Here is a 17922-nt window from a genome sequence, read left to right on the forward strand (position 1 = left end):
TGTTGTAGTAGGTGAATCACTTATCTTGATTCTTGATGCACCTTTCATTGTTTTTAATTCTCAATGGAAAAACAGTGGTAGTTTGCCACATCCAACTTGTACAGAGGAGACAAGTAAGAATTTAAATGCTCCTCTGCATATTCTTAGGCCTTCACTATGAATTGGATTTAAAATTTTCAGTGCTGCTTCTGATGCTGATCCATATATTTCACTTCCGGTAATTAATGATTGACAACACTGTTGCTGTATACAGTATATTAAGAGCATGTCTATCAGCTCCCCAATTAGTGTGATGGTTTTATTTTTTTTTATTAGATTTAAAGCCCTTTTGCATTTTGATTTTATATATGCTATATGGGCTTTACAATTCAAGTGTGCATCAAATATTAATCCTAAAAATTTTTTGTTCGTTTAATTGGTATAATATGGTTTCTGATTTTTAATTCTGTTTCTTCACCTTTTTTCCAAATTTTATTTTTGTAAAACATGACAGCTTGGATTTTTTTTATATGGAAAATCTAAAGCCTACAGATGCAGCTCATGTCAAGTCATGATATAATTTTCGTTAATGTAAACAAAGTGCCACTAAGGACACTTCTTTATGGAACGCCATTTTCAAGTGGAAATTTTTGTGAAAAAAGCATTATCTATTCTCACCTGAAAAGTACTATGAGTCATAAAGTTTTTGAAAAATTTAGGAAGATGACCACATATGTTATTATTATGTAATGTTTTTAATATTACTTACCTCCTTGTAGTGTTGTATACCTTTTGAATGGCAAAGAAGACAGCTACGGTAACTTGTTTTCTTTAAAATCCGTACGTCTTTGGTCTTCCAAATTAGACAGGAAATCTAATGTAGCTATTACTTTGTGAACCAAACTTGGTAGGACGCAAAATTTTATTTTAACAAATGTGCCACGCAAGTTGTGCATTTACTATTATCTCCAGCAACTTGCATAAACAACTTTTTAATGAAATTTGTATATAATTATTCACATTACTGTACTAGGATCCCTTCCAGGTTTGGGCATAAGAAGTATTATTGCATTCCACCATTCATCTTGACACAAGTTCTGGAGCTATAAATGATTGTAAAATTTTAATAAGTAATAATATATGATTATGCCAAAGGTGCTAGATGGCAGATCATTTCAAAGCAAATGTCATCATCTCCAGGAGTAGATTTATTGCTGTTCGAGAGGGCACATTTCAACTCTTCCCTATTGAACTTTGTTATAATATGTATCTTCATTTGTCTCAAAATTTAAGTATTAGAGATTCTGTTTTTTATATATTTTAAATGTTTGTCTAAATTTTAGACATTACTTAAGGTATTTTGGCAAAACTTACCCAAAGTATGTTACTTATTTCGAAGGGATCTAAACTCTTTTTACCACCATCTAACATAGCTTGTCTGGGTGGTCTGTTTGTTCCAATTATTTTTCAGAATTTTTCCCATATTTTTTAACTGAATTTGCACTTGTTATTTCTGATACATATCTCCTCCAAGATGATATTTTACCTTTTATGACTTCCTTTCTAAATTTGGCTGATATTTTATTATGTAAAGGTTTTAATGGATGTATTTCTAATAATATCATTGTTGTTTTTAATTTTTTCTTCCAGAAACGTTTTTGATTTACAGTAAACCCCCCGTATTTGCAGTCTCACAATGCGGACTCACCTATTCGCGGATTTCTCTATGGAACATATATATGCATTATTCGTTGAAAGTCCACCCATTCACGGTATTTTTCACTGAGAAATATTCACTGATTACTGTATTTTTATCTCATTTTCATGACTAAATGCACTTTTTGTGATAAAACTGTTAAAATACTCAGGTAGTGCTCGAGTTACGATATTTCACCTAATGATAATTCGATTTTGCATTGGAGTAAGTAGTTAATACTGATACGACAATATTTATAAAATATTTTTAAATTTTGCGTGGGCACAGGCAGCAGTGTACAATCAGGCAGCGAGAGAGACCAAATTACAATAGACCAGCTTCTTTTCCTCCAACTCTTTATCCCATCTTCCAGTTAAAAAAGTAACAGAGAATGATAAAAGTATTGTTAGCAGTGTTATACTCTTGCGTAAATGCGTACAGCCATAAACAACCAACTGAGAAACTGTTGTTTTGTTTATCACCGAATCGGAAAACAACAGCCCTTTTGCTTGTATTTCAACCATCGTACGGTAATACACAATTACCGTAGGTTATATTACAAATGACATTAAGTAGAATAGGGCTGATATATTTTTACATTATACCCTTATTCGGTATGGATAAAAGATCGACAAGGAAATATACGGCTAAATTTAAGCTGTAAGTTGTAGCTGGAGCTTAGAAAACAATATTCAAGCTGCTAATGACTATAAATTATCGTGCATCGGCAACATGGATGAAACTTGACCATTAAAATTGGAGAGAAAGTATTTTAATCAAAACTACTGTGCATGAAAAACACATTACTCTTATTTTTATGCCGATAAATGATAAATATGTAAAGCTCGTATTATGATGAAATCAAGTGAAAATAGCAAACGGAATCGTGATTTTTTTACACAAGACAAACTCCCCCAAACTGCCAACATCATCTCTTTATGAAAAAAATAGCTAAATCAGTTTCACAATGAGACATATTTAAGTTATATTTCAACTTAAAAACACTTTGTACAGTATAACGAAAAGTAACCTTGCTCCATATAAATAAACTATCTAGAGATTCATTTGTGCTAACTAGAAGGAAGAAAAGCGCTCTGAACAGAGTTAAACACGGCGAAATAATCACCGTGTAAACGATTTCCAAACATTGATCACTATGATCGCATTGTATAATACAAAAGCAATATAAGAATATATACAGTGTTATTGGATACAGTGAATTAAGGCATAACATTTTAAAAGATCCATGGAAAAGATGCATATTTGTTATGTTGATGTTTGTATAATACAATATGTGAATATAGAGTACAGTATAATGTAGGCTACACTGCTGTATGTGTATATGACATACCATAGTGTAAGCTAAGCTAATTCTTGTTTGTTATTCAATTTCTTTGTATTGAATTATCAGAAGTCACTCTGCATGAACCTTCAGAATTAGCTGATATTAATAATTACTATACCATATATGTATAGAGTATACTTTATAGCGTAAGCTAGGCTACCATATATGTATACATGTTTTTTCCAAACCCCATCCTAAGTAGGATAATACCTGTATAAGCATTTTTATGGTTTTTTATGTGTTTGAACTATCAAAATAGACACTTCTAAGTGTTTTTAGAAGGGTTCTAAGTACTTGCGGGTTCTAGCTATTCGCGGGGGTGTGGTACGCATCCCCCACAAATACGGGAGGTTTACTGTATGTATTTTATTTAATCTTCTGTTTAAAGTATCTAACCTTCTTGCTAGAGAGTATTTTTTATACTAATTCCTCATCTGACCACCAGGGGACTTGATGTTATTTATTATGAGGTTTTTGAATGAGGAATAGCTTTGTCTACTGCATTTTTAAAGAAAGATGATATCAAGAATTCGTTTGTCTCATTATGATTTCTCAAACAATCATATGGTGGTATATTTGTGGTATGCAAGTTAAGAATTTTCCAGTTTGCTTTTTGTGTGTTATAATGGGGCGAGTATGGTTTTGGCTCATTATTGAGTAGGAACCCTGGGTTTTGGAACAATATGTATTTACTTTATTATCATTCAGACAATTGAATTATTAGTGTTCATTAAGTTTTCTTTTTTTTTTCCCTCCATCTTTATCTGGTGTAATATTGTTATAGTCCCATATTGGGTTATGTGCACTGATATCTCCTACAGGTAATATGGGATTCTTAAATTCATTTATTATTTGTTGCAATATGTTTTAATCATATTGTTTTCTGTTTTCACTGTTAGCACTGTTCCTAAATTATTTTATTTTCCCTTGATGTTGTGGCTATTAGATATTTACCTATAATTGGAACAAGTTTTTGTACGAGTTGTGTACATAAAATCATTAGTTCGTATTCACTTATGAGTTGTTGGACTTTTAGCTAAGTGCATTCTCATTAATAATCCATTTATATTCCATTGAAGTATATACTGGTTAAATATATACCCTGTGATATACATTTTGTTTTTTCTGTTTATTTCCGTTCCTCAACTGATATATATTTTGTTCTCCCATTATCCTCGTTTTTCATTTTTTGAGAGATACAGATGAGACATACCTCTTGGTGCTGTCACACGGGTGGAACCGTTTCTGTCATGGACTGGGAACCTGCTTTCCTCAATTGCAGAATTTATATGCATTCTGTCAAGTAATACTACACACACTTATTTATTTATATAGTTCATAGTTCCCTGTTTAATCCCAATATTTTAATTTTCAAGGCAAGGTTTGGCCACTGAACTTCATCTTTCCTATTTTTGTATTTCCTGCTTGGGACCTTGCAAATTTCGCAGTCTTCAACATTGTATCTTTTCTTTAACGAAACTAATAATATTGTTTTGTCTTTATTTCTTCATCCAGATTTTACCAAGTTTGCATAGGTGATAGAGACGAATAGGATTTACAGAATCTACCTAGTTGATAGTTAAATTTCACTATGGTTTTCGTAGTGTACTTGGGAGGGAGCATTTTAAAATTTTGATTAAGCGGGAGGTAACCAAAAAATTTATATAAAGAGCAGGATATATGGATCAGGTCGATGTTGTGAAGCAATTGGGTGTTGGTGACTTGAACCATTATTCTGGTTTCACTCATATAAGCCTTGTGCTCCTTCATAACTCACCTTGACCGTCTCATAATTGGGTCACACACACTTGGGTTTATCTAACCCTCACACTGTGCATCATTTATCATGCTTGCATGGTCAGTTCCTAGCCATTCCATGTTTATTTTTACTTTTTTACATTTTTCCTGTATTTTACATTTTTCCTGTATGGTTATTTTCATGTCTAGAATCAGTACTGGTATAAATTATGGCATAGTTGTTTTTCAGCTAGTTTTAACTTTTCACATAGGACATTATTTATGCCTACTCTTAAGCACCTAAAATTTTTGTAAGCATGCATGTATCTGTAAAATGGTGTTACAGGGTATATGGTCCTTACTTTGAAAATACAGTAAATTATTCAGAATGTTTTTGTACTAAAGGAAAAAAATTTTTCTTTCATGCATATTAGTATGTCTTCAGTTCTAACATTAAAGCGCTCAAGAATTATGGAGTATTAATCCTCTAGTCCTTCCGATGAGAGAGGAAACACCGTGGTGAAGTTGTTAAGATCTGGACACTGAACAAGGAATATAAATGGAATATAAAATTTAAGCCATAGGGCAAGTCCTGGGAACCATGAGGTCATTCAGTGCTGAAAGGGAAATTGAGATAAGAAGGTTTGAAAGGTGTAACATAAGGAAAACCTTGGAGTTGCACTGTGAAACAATTGTTAGAGAAGGTGGTAAGTCAGATGGAATGAAAGAGGTTGTAGCCAGGTGCTGAAGGGGCTCTACAAAGATCCTTAAGTAATGCCTATGGTGTGCCATGTGAGGTGCATTGATGGTGCTACCTCCCTATGGGGTAGAAACCTAAGTGACAGCAGTACCAAGACCATTGAGAGTTCTCTTGGTGGTAACCCTTTAAAGGGTGGACACTGAACAAAGGCTTTTTTTCATTTTTTGTTTTATGTTTCATGCTCAACTAGACAGACATTCTCTCTAGTTTGCTGTCCTATGCAGGATTCCATTGGCCTCTGCCATTTTGATGCCTGGTTTGCACTTGGGTAAAGTCGCATGGTTACTTTGTTATATGCATTGTTTACACGTTATCAGTTTACTGAAGTTGTCCTTCCTCTCAGGCAAGATTGACCTGGATCATGTTGATAAAAAGCAGCTAGTTATGGTAAACATACAGTGACAATGTGGGAGTTTAGTTTGAATCTGTCTGTTGTCTTATTCATAGTTTGACATGTTTCTTTTTTTCATGGTCTTACCTTTGTGAATATGTGATTACTATTCTTGATATTTTTTTAAATTTCAAATGCATATATTCAGTAGTGGATATGTTCCATTTTGTCCTGATATTGTTGTTTTCATGAGCATCATTTAAAAGGAGTTTGGAATTTTTTTGTCCAATCTGTACCCTTTTATGCTGTGACAGAAAATGTACCAAAAAGTTTTCCCAAATTGTAGGTGTAAAATTTTGTATGTGAATTGGATTTGAATGCAGTGTGTTGTTTTTAAGATTGCTGGTAATAAAATTTGAAAACATGCCTTTCAAAAACTAAAAACCTGGCAAAAATCTCATCTTGTATGGCAGAAATTCTTGATATGTTTTTAAAAATTTGATTATGGGAGGTGGCTATTTTAAATTCATACTTGTTTTAGGTTATTTTTATGACTTTCACAGCTACCTTCATTATTTGTATGTAACTTTCATAGCTACTTAAGAATATGGTTATGGCAGGTAAATGGTTAGTGTGTTGAAGCTAGTAAAAGATTTGTAAGCTTTGCAAACTTATTTCAAAGACTTTGTCTACAACCAGGAAGGATGTGCATAGCATTTACCATAGTCAAGCATTTTAGTCATAAATTAGTTTTGGAGAAGCAGTTTGTATGCTGGAATGTGGCCTCCTTAATCACTGTTCTGGTGAGATAGGTGGTTTCCTACACGAGGCTTGTGCAAAATTGTCATTGTGATATTTTTTTTTTTTTTTTTTTTGAGACCTTAGCACAGGAATTTTCTGTTTCCTTTACATTTTGTCTGTATTCAACATATGTCAACCATGCACAGTATGTAGTTTTACTAAATTAAATGCTGAAGGTATTTGTGAACTTCTAAATTTCACCATCATTTAGTAAACAATTTTGTATGTAACTCTCGACTGCCACTTGAAGTACTGACAAGATATGTTTAAGTTTTGACTTGTTTTTGCCTTTTAGTATGAGCAGTCACATATCAGTCTGAATAAAACAGTAAGATACTAATTTGCTTATGGCTTTTGCATTGCCACATTCACTACAGCCACTTATACTACAGTATATGCTGCTTTGGTTTCTTAAAAATTGTTAGTCTTGCTTCAAGTGATTAGGAATTCATAAATATACTTGAATATTTCCTTTTAGTACAAGTAACAGGAATCTAGTCAGCTTTATCTGAAGAAAATATGGTTGCGAGACAGTTTTTTTTACTCAAAATGGAATTTTTCACACAAGTTTTTTACTCAAAATGGAATTTTCCACACAATGGAGAGAGAGAAATATCCAGTATAATTGTTTCTAGTTAGAAGTCTTTTGATATCTAAATAGTTTTTTCACTCCTGTGCTCTAGATAGTTTTTTCATACTTGGTGCTTTTCCACTAATGGTTCCCACACTTGTGCTTTTCCACTAATGCCCCCCCTATTTTTTTAACTTCACTCTAGGCTTCATTGCAAATATCGTGCAAACCGCTGTACTTTAGAAATTAGACCTTGGAAAAGATGAAGCTGACATTTTTTATTGTTTTCAGTGATGGCAGTCTCCATGTGAACTTATCAGAACCAGTGGCCAAGATCAACAGGACATTCATCATAGAAGGTGGAAGAAGTTGAGGCTGGTAGTAATTAGCTTAATTGTTTTCAAATTTAGCAATAAATCATAATAAAAGATTTAATGTTAGAGAACTTTAATTTGTGTCACTGTTTAAGAGAATGGGTGGTGCATCCTGATATATTTTGAGTAAGGTATCCCGGTACTGTATTATGCTCAGCTGTGTAACCAAAAGTATTTTACACAAACTTTTTCAAATAGCACTCGATATGGTAACAAAGGTTAATGAAACACTTAAGGACATTTGAAACATTTTACTATCAATTAAAAGGGTTGGTTATGGCTTGTTTGCACTGAGGTGAGCAGGGATCCAAGATCCCCGTCAACCCTGAGATCTGGCATAGTATTGCCGCCCAGAGTGACACTAAACACTGGTAAAATGTACCGCAGCCAATACATTTAAAACAAAACAACAGACAATTAGGCTGAATTTGTACACTTGGGTATTTGGTGTGAAGTGGGCGGCAAGTCTGAGGAAGGGGAGAAAATTGCATCACCCATATAGGGTGTCTGTATTAAACTGTTAACAATTGTAGACTCGTCACACTTTGTATGATGCAGAGTTTTATGGGGAGCCACAGTAACATAGTCACCTTTAGAAGGAGTAAATTCATTTGGTCAAAAAAAGGCATACATACATATTACATTTACAACAATGTTAGATAACAATAACACCAACAACCAGGTGGGTGATGCTATATACACCAGTGAATGCAACACAAATATGACGCTTGATGGCCATGTTGAGCAGTGTGCACCCACCAGCATAATGAAGTCCTACCCAGTAACTCTCAGAGAACAGGAGTCACAAGATGAACCACTATCACAGTTTGGTGAACTAAACATGCCTTTGTAAAAAGGCAAAGCTTGGCTCACCTTCAATACCACACACTTCCTGGTGCAGCCTAGATTCTAGGCTAGCCACCTTACAAAATAATTTACCTAATAAAATTTATTTAAAACTAAGAATAACTAGTCCAAATATCCCTATTTGCTCTCAGACATCACTGGTAATGAAAATGTACACAGAGAAACTTGCCACGATGCAAGTCACATCTCGCATAAAAATAAAACATGAAAATATGTATGAAGTTCTTGCGATAACAATTACAATGATGATGAAGAATGAGATACAGATGGTGAACGTGAGTGATTAAAAGAGGTATGGCTTGTACTCTCCTGGGATTGTCACTACATAGTGCACATCAGGGCTTGCCAGATGCTCCCGCAGGAGCCCCAGTAACCATTCCAGCTACAGCTGTGGGCGCAGACACCACTACAACAGGTTTCACTAATCCACCTGCTAATGAACTGGCATATTGAGCAGTTACAAGTGGCATGCTATTTGTACTTCCTGCCACAGCAGTTGCTTTTAAACCTTTATTTCCAGCAGTAGTTACAGATCCTGGAACAACTGGTCGCTGAGGCTGGGAAACTACCAAAGGTGCCACCAATGGGGTGCCAATGCCTGAAACCAGGGTTCCAACACTGGTCCCTAAGCCTGGCACTAACTGTGTGATGCCTGTCACAAAAAAATCAAGAATTTACTTTTGTTAGCAGCTTTGAACCATTCAGTGTTGCAAATTGGGGTATATTAACTGTTAAATTTGAATTTTGGAGATCCAAAACCCAGTAACCCAATTTATTCAGCATACAAGAATTCCAACAATGGGGTTTCAATATTTAATTTAAATAACCTACTGTTAAAATATGGCAAACCCAAGGAAAGCTATACCATAACTAGTTGAAGGAACAACAATGACAATATTACTCTCATTCTGGGTTACACATAAAACGAGAACTTTACTTGTAAAGAACAACTTACCATTAGCATGAGTAATTGGTATATATGATGGTATTAAAGAAGTGGCTGCAGAAGTCACCTTAACTGTTGCTGTTCCTCCAACACTTAAATTAAGGGGCACAGTTGTGACTGTGCCATTGGTACCTGTATAACCAAAATACATCTGTCAATACCACTGAAATCATGTTTTCAATGACGTTTTCTAAAACCAAGACAAAAGCTAAAATGTAAACAATACAATTTCCAAAACCAATTTGAAGTGAGACTTCAGTTGCTTGCAGTATGACAACAGTGTTACTTGATCACACTGCAAAGATTAACCGCTCTATACTAACCTTGGGAATGAGGTAAAGATCTTGGTGGTGTGGGTACTGCTAAATGTAAGGCAGACACACCATTCTTGTTTAACGCTAACATCATGGCTCCAGGACTACTCTTAACTTCATCTGCACTGTCAGCACGCTCAAGTCCTTCAGCTGTCAAAGAAACTTAAACATTTTATTCTAAAAATAATTTCATCTTATGCATTGTTACATTTGTAAGCCTTAGTCTTCACACCAAAATTTGGGAGCTATGTACCTATTAACACAAGAACATGTCTGAATATTTTTTCTTACCTGGATGTGCCAGAGTGATAGTTAACGGCTTAGCACCATTGGGTGCATGATCAGCAGGTAACAGTTTATAACCTTCTGGAGTTATGACTTGAATAGCTGGTTGGCCTAACAGTCCACCTGGAGCACCATTAAGTTGCATCCCTCCAGCTACCAGCTGTGCTGATAAATTAATTCCTCCTGTACTGCCTACAATTGGTAAATGCTGTTCACTATGAACGGTGGTAATTGTGTCACCAGTTGCAGTAGGAGTCACACTAGTGACAACTGTGGCTGACCAAGTCTCTTCCTCTTTATTAGTGCTGGCATGATACTGTGCTTGGGTGTAATGTGGAGAAGCCTGCCTTGTTCCCCATTCCCCATTCTGGTGTAGAGACACTGACTGTGTTACCAAGGTCTGGCCACTTGGAGAGACCTTGGCTGTATCCACAATACTGGTTGATAAATTGAGGGGCTGATTTGAATCTGTAAAATGTTCTCTCAGAGTGGCTAGCCCTGTAGCACCAATACTGTTACTGCTACTTGCAATGGTTGTAAAACTTGTCCCTTGAGGCTGATTTGTTGACAAACGTGGAGACAAAGGGCATGAAGCAACAACAGCTGCTGATGACACTTGCCCATTACTAGCATCCACTCTAGGGGCATCATCATCCAAATCTGGCTGCTCTGATGCAGTTGTTGTAGATTTTGTTTCCTTATCTCGATGTTGTTCTAATGATGCCATATCTGGGAGAAGCGTATTAAAATCAATGTGGTCCCATCGTGCTGATAATTCTTTCTTCAGTGCGGATAACTTCTGCTGATGAGCAATTTTTTCTCTGGCTAAACGTTCCATTTCATGCTCATACTCTCGTTCCTTTCGTTTCAAGTTCTGCAAAACATGTAATTCTAAGATCAAAATTTGGCCCTTCTAACAATAAACTACAGTATTACTCACTATAAAATGTAATAGAATGCCAGCAAACATTCTAGTTGTGGTTCAGTAAAATGTTAGCTTAAAAAAATGGCTGGAAGAACTATCGACAGCATTATCCCCATGAATCTTATGATTCAGTGCGGATAAATTTTGCTGGAGAGCAATTTTTTCTCTGGCTAAATGTTCCATTTCATGCTCATAATCTCGCTCCTTTCGTTTCTAGTTCTGCAAAACATGTAATTTCAAGATAAAAATGTGGCCCTTTTAACAACAAACTATTACTCAATATAAAATCTAGTTGTGGTTGAGTAAAATGTTAGCTTCAGAAAATGACTAGCAGAACTGTAAACTGCAATATCCTAATGAATCGTATGATAATCTATTAAAATAATAGAATGAATGTGAAAAGCACATGTTAGATTTATAAATTCATATTCATTATACCAAAATAACAAAAATGCACCTGGATATGCCTATGAGCTGCCTTCAATATAGTTTGGTTGGAGATCTTCTTATCATCCATGGATGGTAATTGCCGCCGTAAAGTTTCAAAGCATTCCTTTAAGTGGGCTCGTCTATTTTTCTCCAGCTTATTGTGCACCTCTCGTGATGGGGTGCTCCTGAAAAACAAAGGAACATATAATTTCTTGCTTGTTGTGGTGCAAAGTCTAGTGCCTTTTAGCTCCAGTTTGTTACAATAAACACTATGCATAAGCAATTCCAGGTACTGTAAAACAAAGTAATTCTCAAGGTTTACTCATGAATATCCATGAAGAATAATCTGGAGAAAACTACATTTCGACTAAAAATGCGAATGCTAACATACCCTGAGCGTTTCTTGTCTTCTTTAAATGAGTTGTCTTCGGGTGAATATACACCATGGTGTGTGAAATTATGAGAAGGTGGGGAGAGAGACAAAGATTTGGTAATGCCATTATGACGAATACCATTATTTAGATGTGAATGAAGGCTCTCATGTGGCAATCTAGAAAGCCCAGGATCAGAGGATGTGCCTCCCATAGGTGGAGAGGACGAATCTTGACTTAATGCACTGAGCAAACCCAGAGGAGATGACGAGCCCCTTGGAGGCAGCACTACACGTGGTGGTGAAGACGCTGGTGACCCAGGGTAGGACAAAGATGTCCTTGGAGAAGTCTGTTGCTGATGGCTTTGCACAGCATTTACTCCAAGAGTACCCGGACTTGCCCTTACACCCACTACTGGAGGTGTGACAGCATGAGCGGGACTAGTAGGTGTGGTACGAGCAGGTGGGGTGGTGGTGGTGGTGGTGGTGGGGAAGTGGCCAACACACTACCATGGTTACTATGGTGGTGGTGGTGGTGGTGGTGGTGGTGACGGTGATAATGATGCTGAGCAGCTGTGGTAGTAGGACTGGCAGTGATGGGGGCAGTACGAGAGTAGGTCTCTAAGGTCCTACGGTATACAACTTCTCTCTTGTCACTTTCTTCGCTTACGGCATCTTCGGTTGTCTCCTCATCTGCAAGATAACAATCAAGTCATTTCTCAACATTTCCAGTGGAAAGTTACGAGCCACACTATCAATTATATATATAATTTCCAAATTATCATATAATTGTAACTGATTAGTATTCATCACCAGCTGAATTCAAACTGCTGGTTTAGAAATGAAAGACAGTGACTTTGACCACTGAGTCATTAAGTGATGGCTCAGTGGCCAAGTCACTTTCTACCATTTCTAAGCCAGGCAGCAGTTCAAATCCCACTGGTGAAGAAACCTTGCCAACTAAAAATACCCTTGGGTGTCAGATATTCCCAAGGTATGGTAAACATATAATGATATTTGTTGCTTAATATTTGTGCACATAATGAGTCATGGTATGTATATGTGTGTGTGTGTGTGTGTATATATATATATATATATATATATATATATATATATATATATATATATATATATATATATATATATATGAAAGTTATTCTCTACTTAAGAGAGGACCTTGCCAACTCTTTTGACAGTATGGTAACTGAAATATCCAGATTATCGTTTTGGTAGTGTGTAGAATGTATCCTATAAACTCGGTTTAGCCTGATAAACCGCCCCCCCCCCAAACCCACGCACATGAAATTGAAGTTTCGACCTCTACGCCTCGTATAGCAAGTTTCGTGTCTATATTTTACAAACTATACGAGTTCACAGTTGTTTGTCCGAAAATTGAGCGTCATTGTTTTCTTGGTGCCATTTTGAGCACTTTTGCTGGCCCTAGAGAAGTGGGTAATACAAGTGTTATAGTTCTTTGCATGCAGAGTCCTTTTCTCTGCCTTCAGTAACTAGGGATAAAAAGGAGAGGAAAAAGTTCTCTGAAGTAGCACCTAGACAAAGATGAGAGCTCAGCTTCCCAGTGTAAATCGTCTGTTGTATACGAGAGAAAACATTATTATAAGCGAAAAAAGAATTGTGAAATGTAGAACACATATTAAATATATATACAATTCACAATTTTTTCATTCATAATGATAATCTTCCCCCGTATACAACTGACGATTTACATTCAGGATAAACCGAATTTACAAGATAGATTCCACACTCTACCAAAACGATAACCTGTACATTTCAATTACCATAATGTCAAATGAGTTGGCAAGGTGTTAAGTAGAGAATAACTTACCATATGGAGTTGGTTGATCTGATAACAAGGCAACGACATCATGTACTCAAAGCTTTGGGAGTGGATAACAGCACGGTAGCACCACGTTTTGATTTCCAATGAGAAAGTCTACACTGAAATAGTTTGATAACTAGAGAATTCAATAATATTTTATAGCAATCCTAAAAGAAAAAAAATTCTTCGAAACTTGAAAAAACAAGCCTCAACACGTAGTGTTATTTCCCGGTGTAATGCCCTAAAGAGGAAATCTAACATGCAAGGAAAATGTTCTATTATACAATGAGAGAGAGAGAGAGAGAGAGAGAGAGAGAGAGAGAGAGAGAGAGAGAGAGAGAGAGAGAGAGACGTGGAAGGAGGGGGGGAGAAGAAAAACTCCAAGGACGGTGGACCCTCCAATGGATGAAAGTGGTGGGGGGGGAGAAGGTGGGCGGAGATATGCGCGCGCACATGTGGTTTCCCCTCCTCTCCCATAATCGCCTCGATCCCCCCACAACTTGTTTACGTAATGGGGTACACGTGTCTAACGCCTTAACGGGTTCTCATTTCCAGTGATCACCATCTTATAACTGTCTATTATTTTTAGAGGCTCCTAAAGCAAAGTAATGATGTAATAAAGAAGCTTCAGCCATGATGGTTCTACAGTATTATTTGGGCAAACGAGCTGATGTCGCTTAAAAAATCAAGCATTAAAAATCAATACTAGATTTAATTTGTCACTGGCAACTCCTCGTGTAAAAACCGCCAAATGCAACCGGAGAACTTAGATTTCTAATAACATTAAATGGCAAAAGAATGTTACGTATTTTTTATTCATCTTAACATTATATATAGATAAGGTTGTTCATACTGAACAAAACAGCATTTAAAATGTAAATGAAAATGGTTTGCAGCAAGCAAAGATGGCATCAACCTATTGCCAATACTGTATTTGGCAACCAGACAAGTGCACTCAAAAATACATTGTGCCACGTCTCCACCGCTAACTAGGCACTAACCCCTATAACTTTCTCCACATTGAAATTTCGATGGACAAACCAGCTAAACTCCATAGGATACAAACTGATTAAGAAGTTGATGAATCAACACGCATCATGACCATGTACAATAACCAAAGGTACATGGGTACCGTGGCTTCAAAAATATGCGAACGTGTGTACGCATTCATCGCCTGAGGGTGTAAGGTTCCCAGACCGAACGATGGGGCCTCGACGAGTCTTGAAGTATTCGTAAGGCGGTGGTGCGTATACGGTCGCACACTGAATTTAAAGGGCACACCAGACGACTAAACGAGCTTTTTAAATTTTTTTTCTTTCCATGGCATGCGAAAAAGTTACTACTGCTACTACACAAATTGGGCGACATATTACTGGAACAAATGGGCGCATTAGACATTTTTATTATTCGTTGAAAAGAAAAAAAAACTTATGCAGATTCACTTAGCAAACAAACCCGACTAAACATAACTCTACAAAGTAGAACACTACTATCTCCCGTTAATCCAAAGCTATTATCGCTATACACGTCAGTTGGCTGGCTATCTTCCTCAAATGACAAAATATACAAATATTTAAAATTTGTGTACGCAACCAACATCCAAACTCTCATTGCTCGAACTAAAGATTGTAATTTGGGAAATCTGTACCGAGTGAACATAGCTCCTACCGGGGCACCTGTGTAAAACAGCCTCAATACTGAACTGTAATTCCATGATGTGGTAATCACATGGATAACACGCTTCTTCAATTACCAAGAGAACACCCTAACAGCGACCTGCAGCATAAATATTTCAAACTTCCGTAGTTCGGAGTATTCAATATATGCTAGGGTGTCCTCGATAGCACATAATTTGCTCTGAGACGTATTCTAACTCGAAAGTTTGTCATGTACAAAACCAAAGATTAATAACAGCATTCCCTGAAAACAGCCGGTGGCAACTGACAGAATGCTATCAACATCGCGAGTTTGTGCCTGTTTATGTCTACATTTTCATATAATTAAAATGATAAAATATAGTACATAGAACTCGGCACTTGTCACACCGTTTACGTCAAAGTGGGAGACAACAATTTCATAGTTACATTAGTGTGTGTGTGTGTGTGTGTGTGTGTGTGTGTGTGTGTGTGTGTGTGTGTGTGTGTGTGTGTGTGTGTGTGTGTGTGTGTGTATATATATATATATATATATATAAATTTATTATATAATTAGTGAGATAAATAATATAATGAATACCATTTCCCCTTACGAGATCGTGCCGAAAAGACAAGGAAGGTCTTGCGTTCTCCCAAGATACTATTAACCACTGTTGGCTGCTACAATGTTACCAACATGGCTGTCGTATATATCTGCCTCATGTACCGTAATTTAAAAAAAATATACAATGATATAAATGTTATGCCACTGAGCAAAGTGTAACTGGTCGTAATGAATCAACACCAATACGTTAGCGTTCCCGGTCCCTAATTTTCACCTACAATGTATCAAGAAGACTCCACCTAAAATAATACTAAAACACCATTACTATTGTACAAAAATTGCCAATTACCTTTGTCAAATCGGCCTTCAAATCTTTTCTTTGCAAATTGCAGTTACAATCTAACTTTTTATGTTTAAGAGATTGATCAACCAAGTGACAAAGCTTCCTTACCATCAGCCAAATAGTCGTATATCCACTTCTTCTTAGGCGGATGACTCCACCTCTTTTCACTCGAATCCAACTCCTTGAGTCCCATCTTCACCATCAGGGACGCCCTGCCCAATTCTACGACACTATACTCCAATACTGACAAAATTACTCAAAGGGATATACTTAGAAACCCCTCTGGTGGCCCGCTACAGAGAGAGAGAGAGAGAGGTAAGGGGGGGGGAATGTTGCAAGATAACGTGTTATTCCTTCTTTAAAGATAATCCTGACGGATTTTGTTTCCTGAATATTAGTTGAATGAGGGTTGGCCAAGAAAATAAACGCACAACTTCCAGTCACTTTTGGTCGCTTAACTCGACGATGGAAGAAAATCGAAAAGATGGCTGCAATGCTGACAGTAACAGAACATGCCCTACTCTCCACACCTACAGGGGCCACATTTCATAAGGTTAATAACAATAATAATAATATCATCATCATCATTCCACGAGCCAGAAAAAACATTGTCTTGCCAACAGCTATAAGTCTCCCTCCTTTCCTGGAGAAATAAGAGTGCGACCTATGCAATGACGTTCACAAATCCCCATAGTTACAATGCACATAGGTTTGCACGAAGCAGATAAGAATCACTTTTTCGGATGAGCACTCGTTGGATTGTGTCAAAATGATGGGTGATCGGTGCGGCGGTGACACTAGCAACTTCCACGCCACTACTGCCGTTTGAGCTCCCCACATACTTAACGGCTAAGTTGCCATCACTATCATCGGGCGACCTTGACGGTTCTTCCAGTGGCCCACCCTCTCCCTTCCCCCTCCCCCACTGCCTCTCTTCAGACACCAACGCACTAGACACCAATCGTCAACTTTATCTAACCAATCTCACTCACTTTATTAAAATGAAGTTTTTGAAAATATAAAAAAATTACACATATATGTATGTGCTTCTCTCTGAGACGACCCTTTCCTCCTTGCGAAGTGAGTCAGGTCGTCTTGGGGATTTCACAAACTGCCGACCACACGTTACTGAGGAAACCTGATAATATTCCTTATGAAAAGGCTCGATCCGGATCGGCAAATAGGACACCTGTAAATCGCCGCAGTGATGACTGTTGGCCCGATGGAGATTGACAGGGATGGATGGATGAACCTGAGATGATTGACTAGATACAAAGGCAACGGAACGCAGGCCGTCGTCGTCGAGGTATATGAAATAAAACTATTTTCTCTTCGAAAGGACGACTCCCAGAATACGACAATATATGATATACTCTTTCTAAAAACGATCCGTCTTGGGCGACGGAGAGGTTACTCCTCCTCCGGCGCCCCAATGATACTGTCTGTTGAACTCGCCTCTAACCCTCATCCATCCAACAGACGAAGAACACACGCACACATACACGAACTCTCTCTCTCTCTCTCTCTCTCTCTCTCTCCAACGGGCCGATCAGGGGAGATACCGCAACCCACCTGCCCGCCACTCCTGCACAAACAAACCCTAATATTTCGACAGATAAACCGCACGCACCGACTCTATCATTTCAATCATTAATAAATTAAAAATTCCGGGTAGATGCTCACTAGCGCTCACCTACAATATTTTAGACAGTCAATCTTGTCACCAAGAAGTCTTTCTTAGAGACTTACGATGTTCCAATTCTGACACACTGATTTTGGGAAAACTTTGACATCTATATGGGTTGTATTT

General features: G+C 37.1%; 2 protein-coding genes across 5 annotated transcripts in view; one reads left to right on the forward strand and one right to left on the reverse strand.

The window, feature by feature from the left end:
- The window catches only part of LOC136827873 (heat shock 70 kDa protein 14-like), a 609863-nt gene extending 602203 nt beyond the window's left edge, over positions 1–7660 (forward strand). For all 4 annotated transcript variants that reach the window (XM_067085330.1, XM_067085332.1, XM_067085329.1 and 1 more), the window contains one exon: positions 7512–7660. In XM_067085330.1, the coding sequence (XP_066941431.1) occupies positions 7512–7593 (82 nt within the window). In that variant the 3' untranslated portion in view covers positions 7594–7660. The remainder of the gene's footprint in view (positions 1–7511) is intronic.
- Positions 7661–7830: 170 nt separating this feature from the next.
- On the reverse strand, positions 7831–16464 carry LOC136827872 (uncharacterized). Its single transcript, XM_067085328.1, is given in 8 exon segments — positions 7831–9113; positions 9417–9539; positions 9731–9871; positions 10013–10880; positions 11389–11545; positions 11752–12188; positions 12191–12423; positions 16221–16464. Coding segments are annotated over 8 exon segments (2370 nt in total). The 5' UTR covers positions 16315–16464; the 3' UTR covers positions 7831–8796.
- Positions 16465–17922: the final 1458 nt, after the last annotated feature.

Source organism: Macrobrachium rosenbergii, chromosome 42 (genome assembly GCF_040412425.1).
Source record: "Macrobrachium rosenbergii isolate ZJJX-2024 chromosome 42, ASM4041242v1, whole genome shotgun sequence".
NCBI classification, from domain to species: Eukaryota; Metazoa; Arthropoda; class Malacostraca; order Decapoda; family Palaemonidae; genus Macrobrachium; species Macrobrachium rosenbergii.